Below are 6,000 nucleotides of genomic sequence, written 5' to 3'. Positions count from 1 at the left end.
TTGGTAATTAAAGTTCTTTAGTTAACGAAACTGCTAATGCCGGAGCATTGTTCCCATCAAATTATGAGGTCTTCTGCTCATTCACCTATGAAGGTATTTACTCCGCAAAAATGGTTGGTATGAACTTCATTTACATCCAAGTATGTCGAAAACAAAAAAAAGGGTTTAGATTTCCTTATCTCAACCGATGCCAGTTCCGTAAACAATATTACAATAATGTCTGTTTGGAAATAACGAGACTTCCTCTGTTAAGTAATAGGTTAGCGGACCCCTACTTTGCCGAAATTTTCTTAAATTATTTTTTCCTCTGTAGTAAAAGAGACGCAAGTGCAGAATTTCAATTATTTTGTTAAAGATTTTATTGCATAAAATTCAATATTTTCTAATTATCAATATATTACACTTAAACTATAGATTATACAACATAATTTTTAACTAGAGCTTAGCGTTATCGTGTGACAACAAAATTTTATATAAAAACCATTTTGTTTCGAATCAAATAATAATATATACGAACGATTTGATGTACGTATGTATGTGTTTTATTATATAATTGTATATATTTAGTTATTTGTAGATATATTAATTAACAAAGCTGTTTACAAGTCGATTGTACAAGCACAACCCTATGGTCCGCCACAATTTCAGATTTACACTGAATTTTTTTTTTAAATTATATGTATACGCTTACATACATGTAACTGTGTCGGTTTGTAGGTAACTAATGGAACAGTTCCATTTTCTACAATTTGGTGGATCCATATCTTACTTTTCCCAGTTACCAAACGGTTTCTGGTATTGAAATTTCTTCTAGTTTTTGCAGTTATAAAATTGAAATGCAGGCATTTCGAATCTTTTCAATAAAAGTGGATTTTCTAAAGCTCTTCCGAATATGTGGAAGTAGTTAGGAATAAGTTAGGAAAGCTTTAGCACCGATACATGTATGTATGTACGTACATATGTATGTGTGTTTGAATCAGGCTTCTTTTTATTCATCAGATTGAATGAAACCCACTCAAGGACCAGTATATATACATATATATTTGTGTGGATGTAGTTGTGTACTTGTTTTGATCAATTCTTATTGCTAGATTAATACGTGATTCTATAATTCACCATCTCTTGTGGCAAAATACGCGAGAGTGCATCTTCCCCGGACCCTAGAAACTACGTTCAATACTCACTATTGGCTAAATTATTATTTATTCGTGTGCCTTTATGTGATTGTGTGTGTGTGTGTTCTTACGCTTGTAAAATAAATTATTGAGCTATTTATCCTCGCTGTAAGCTAGTTTATTGTTGATGTCTGTCCACTTTGCTGGTGTTGGTAAATTTGAGGTCCAGCATGCTGCACTGCAGCTCAGCGGACTGTGTGCCTGCCCCATGTATATCGGCAGTCGAGTGATCACTGTCGATAAGAAATCATTTCTGCAAAGCGTGTGGCATATGGTCATGATATTCGATCAGACGTTTGACCTTGTGGTGGGGGTGGAAGCAGATGTGTTGCACTTGCCGTCGACGCTTTCGCAAGGCTTTTTTCGGGGACGCTCGGTGATCCTGTGCTGGCGTCGCAATCCGTCGGTGAATTTTGGTAGGATCGTTCGGACAAGGTTTTAGATGGTTGGTGTCCGCTGCTGTGCGGGGAGCAGTGTGGTGAACGCAACGTACTTGCAGGTGGTGGCGTGGAGTGTGGCGAGTGCGACTCGGATGAAGGCCGACGACAAAATGGATTAAGGCCATTGAATGGCGCAGCTAATAAGTGAGGTGCTAAGTGGGGGAATCCTGGAAGCCCGGTTAGGCCAGGGAAGAGCAATGGATTACTTGGATGACTGAGTAAAAGTCGTGGATCTGTCATAAAAGTTGCCTCTGGAAAGTTTTGTGCATGTGTAACCGGTGCCGGTAAATGTTGTTTCAGAGCATCAAAGTTCAATGGCGGTAAACCGTGTGAGCCAGCATAAAGACGAGCTAAAAACTCAGCTTGAATTGAATTGGCTACGCCGCAGTTCGGGTTGTTAGCGCCGTCGAAGCTCTTATTACTATTCGTTGTCATATGTTCGGGCAGAGAGTCGTGGTGGTGGTTGTCGCCCGTTGACAGCAATTTTCGATGTAAATTCAAATTGGAACTGTGGCGGTCTCGGCTCCGTTTCGAAGGGAAGGCAGCGTTGCAGCCGTCAATGTTGCATTTATGGTGCAACTTCAGGTGCACATTTTGGTAATGTGTTTTTAAATGGAAGTGATTCTGGAATACTTCACCGCACGCCGTGCATTTGAGTGGGTTATCTTTGTCAATCGGTACTTCGGTCTCTTCTGGTAACATTTCTCCATTGGTTTCTTGGATGGATTGCTGGTGCAGGGAATCGGTTGGCGCAGTTGGGATGTCGTATTTCTCCCTACACTTGATGCCCGCATTTGATTGTAAGACATTGTTGTTATTGTTTTTGATTTGACATGCTGCTTCCGTGGTTGATATGTCCAATTTGCTCTCCTCTTCGACCAGCTCACTTTTTATTTTCACTGAACAATGTTCATTTCGATTCGAATTTGCATTTGGGGCTGTTATTGTATGCTCTTCTTCTATTTGTTCCTGCTTAATCGAGGTAATTAGTTTCTCATTATCATCTGAACTTTTGGTTATCGAAACTGGTGGATCCACCATATGCTCCGAACTTCGCTTATTGCTAGCTGATAAGTCTAATGAATGCTCTTGTTCTTGAGCTGCTGTTGTGTTGGAGCCATTCTGAGTTTCTAGTTGTTGTTCGTAGTCTTCGTCGATTGGCTCCGATTTCAGCTGTGTGCTGGGCAATAGATGTGGGCGTGCCGATGATGTAGGTTCACTAAGCGATGTCGATGGTGTTAGCGGTGGTGATGGAAGTACTTTCGTACTCTCACTAGGATTTGAGTTAGCTACGGGTGGTTCAGGACTTTGAGATTTTCGAGTTCGTTTTGATAAATCTAAAGATGTATTTTCTTTTGAACCATCAGCCTTGTTTTCCTTATTTGCAAAAGGTGTTTTTGGTGAAGCTTTTTTCAGTGATAAATCGGCGGCTACATCGAATTCAGTAGAGTTATCACAGGAATTTTCATCAGATTGCACTGTACATCGAACTGGGTTCTGACTTTTACGTTTTCTTTTGTTTGACGTTGAGCTTGGTGTATTTGCGGTACTGTTACTGCCTCCACTGCCTATGCCCGGAAATGTATAACTTTCGTAATCACCGCGCATACTGAAGGAATCCGCAACACTCAAAGAGTCATCGTTACTCTCACTACTGTGTTGATCTGTTGCACCTGACTCAACGACCATGCCACAGTCACCGCCTTGTTCTTTATTGGAAGATGCATCTTTGGTTTTTTGCTTATAGTCAGTCGTTGTAGGTGTAGATGTGGTGAGATCCATATCGTGACTATTTTCACCTATGTCGGTAGCTTCGTCGCCTTCGCCATCGCCATCGCCATCAGTGTTGTAGTCCTCTGAGTTCGTTTTCTCTAAAATACTGTCGGCTTCATCTCCCACCACTACTATACCCTCGCCGTCGTCGTCATCATCATCATCGTCATCATCATCTCCTATGTGAATGCCCCCATCCAAAATGCTGTCGTCCTCGTCATCCTCTAAATGACTTTCGCTGTCTTGGCGGTGGCGAGATCGTGTATTGTACTGTCCCAACATTGCATTGTCCATATAAGAGCGATGCATTAATTCAGCTGAGCCATGCTTCATATCATGCATGCTGGCCATATGATGGTGTCTCATATCGGGCGGTGGCGTCAGTAACGGAAAAGTGCCGAATGGATTGAGACCAGCCATAAGTCCATTGGGCGGTTGTAATAGTAGTGGGTGCGGTTGGGCCGTACGTCCATCGTGGGGTGATATTTTGCGTCTAAGGTGAGGAGAATGCAGTTTCGGATTCGGATTAGCGCTATGACGGTTTCTAGACCGACGAGAACTAAACATCATACTACACCCATCAACCGTGCATTTGTGCATTTCTCGCAAATGTACTGCTGAAAAGTGTATCTTCAGCGCGCCCTTGTCGCAGAAAGTCTTTAAACAGACATTGCATTGTACACGTTTCTTGCCGGTAACTGGGTTGATAAATTGTGTTCCCAAGTTAGCAGGCAATGTGCCCCATTGACGTTTGCCCGGTGAATGAGATTTTCGTCCGGGTCGTAGGCTAGAACTGGCAGAAAATCGTGTAAGTCGCTGTGAGGAGTGAGAGGATGAGTGTTCCATTTGGCTTGAACGCGATTGACGGGCTTCATGATGTTGACTTTGGTATGAACTAGAGATGGCCGTGGAGCCTATGGAAATGGGTGGCGTTACGGGATGATGATGATGACGATTAGAGTTTGGGTGTTGTGCATGTGCCGCACTACCACCTTCGCGTAGATGGCCCATATTTCCGCTGTCTGACCGGTGTAACGTATGCTTCGATTCTTCAGTTTCTGGAGACTTAGATCGTACGGATGGTGGCTTTCCCATGTTTAGGACAGGATTCATAGTGGGAAAATGTGATGCCAGAAGACTGTGAGGCATCGGGTTGCCAGAAGCTGCAGCCGCTGCCGCTATAGCTGCCACTTGGTTACTAGTTAAACCCGGAGGTAAGCTAGATGCTGACGGCACACTCGATGGGGATGTGCCCGGCGGCCCGTGCGTAGGCAGTGGGGGCGGTGGAGGTAAAGGAAAAGGCAAGGGGTGTCCCGATATAGCCATCGCATTGAAGAATTGATTACTTTGGGCTGCAGCAGCGGCAGCTGCGGCGACCGCGGCATTCTTCTCTGATGGAGTGGAAGCTTCATTTATGCGACGACGCGCTTGCGCTAACATTGCGGCTTGCTGAGCTGCTTGCTGCTGTAAATGTTGATGATGTGCAATTTCGTTGGGGCTCATGCGTGCTGGCGGCAGCGATGGCATAGCTCCAAAAGCTGCCGAACTGATCTTGCGAAAGTCGAATGGTTGCATGCTCTGCAAGTGACTTAGCGGGTTGTGCTGATTGTGCGAAGACTTCGAATTAGCTGATTGCTGAAGGTTGCCACCAGGGCTACTCCCACTCGCGTTGACCGAATTCGCTGGTGAGTGTTGCTGCTGCGTGTTTGCTGTGCTCCCGCTGGAAGTTGGTGGGAGTGGAGGCAAGGGCGGTATGCCACAAGCTGGGGAAGTCTGGTTTCGAAAGTAAGTGGTCAAATGATTTGTCGGCGTCAGGTTGTTGCCACCGGCAACTGCTGCCGAAAACTTTTGATGCAACTGGGACTGAAGCTGCATCTGCGCATGTGCCAAAGAACTCATATGCATATTCAGTGGATGCGCAACTGCACGCGGCGGCGACGGACGTCGACTCGGTGACATAACCATAGAAGCTGACGTCGTTATTGCTAAATTATGCTTATGATGGGTGTTTCGTTTAATGGGAAACTCGTGATCCCCACTTGAACGTCGCCCTAGCGCTTGCTGTTGTTGTTGCAGTTGATGTTGTTGCTGTCTCTCGTAGTTGTAAACAAGAGCGGCGGCCTGTGCTTGAGCATGGGCTTGAGCGTGAGCGTGCGCCTTCTTCAAATATTCAAGCTCGAGGTCTTGCAGCTGTGAGTTGGTCGAGAGCGAGTGCGGTCCGGTATCGATAGCGGCAGCGGCAGCAGCAGATACTGACTGATGTAACGTCGGCTGTAGTGAAAGCGAGTAGTGTTGTGCTGGCGGATATTGGTGTTCTGGAGGTCGCTGCTGGAATCCGTTGTTGCAATTTTCCTGATTAATATTCATTAAGTCGCCGTTTTGCGCAGATTAGCGTATTAGCAGTTGTAGTAAAGACTAGAAGATCTTGCCCGCCGATGTAACCTAGGTCGTTGCTTTTACAGAAGCAGTCGCTGAATATGCAAGTCGAATACACCAAAGCGCACGGATTCGGCATGGCGAATCGGTCGCCTCTCGCAGCTAAGAAAACTCAAGGTTCAGTTGCACTGCTGATGAAATCTGAAAGAAATGAAAAAACAGAAAAACAAATGTAA

The 6,000-nt window shown here is 44.8% G+C and overlaps 1 protein-coding gene across 10 annotated transcripts in view; it reads right to left on the bottom strand.

Moving 5' to 3' along the window:
• Positions 1 to 335: 335 nt before the first annotated feature.
• LOC105228273 (uncharacterized) overlaps positions 336 to 6,000 on the bottom strand; it is a 30,597-nt gene continuing 24,932 nt past the window's right edge. For all 10 annotated transcript variants that reach the window (XM_029551090.2, XM_029551088.2, XM_029551089.2 and 7 more), the window contains one exon: positions 336 to 5,965. In XM_029551090.2, coding sequence (XP_029406950.2) covers positions 1,451 to 5,755 — 4,305 coding nt within the window. In that variant the 5' untranslated portion in view covers positions 5,756 to 5,965 and the 3' untranslated portion in view covers positions 336 to 1,450. The remainder of the gene's footprint in view (positions 5,966 to 6,000) is intronic.

Source organism: Bactrocera dorsalis, unplaced genomic scaffold (assembly GCF_023373825.1).
Source record: "Bactrocera dorsalis isolate Fly_Bdor unplaced genomic scaffold, ASM2337382v1 BdCtg007, whole genome shotgun sequence".
NCBI lineage: Eukaryota > Metazoa > Arthropoda > Insecta > Diptera > Tephritidae > Bactrocera > Bactrocera dorsalis.
Note: the sequence above shows the minus strand (reverse complement) of the source record. Positions and strands in the feature narration are given on the sequence as shown.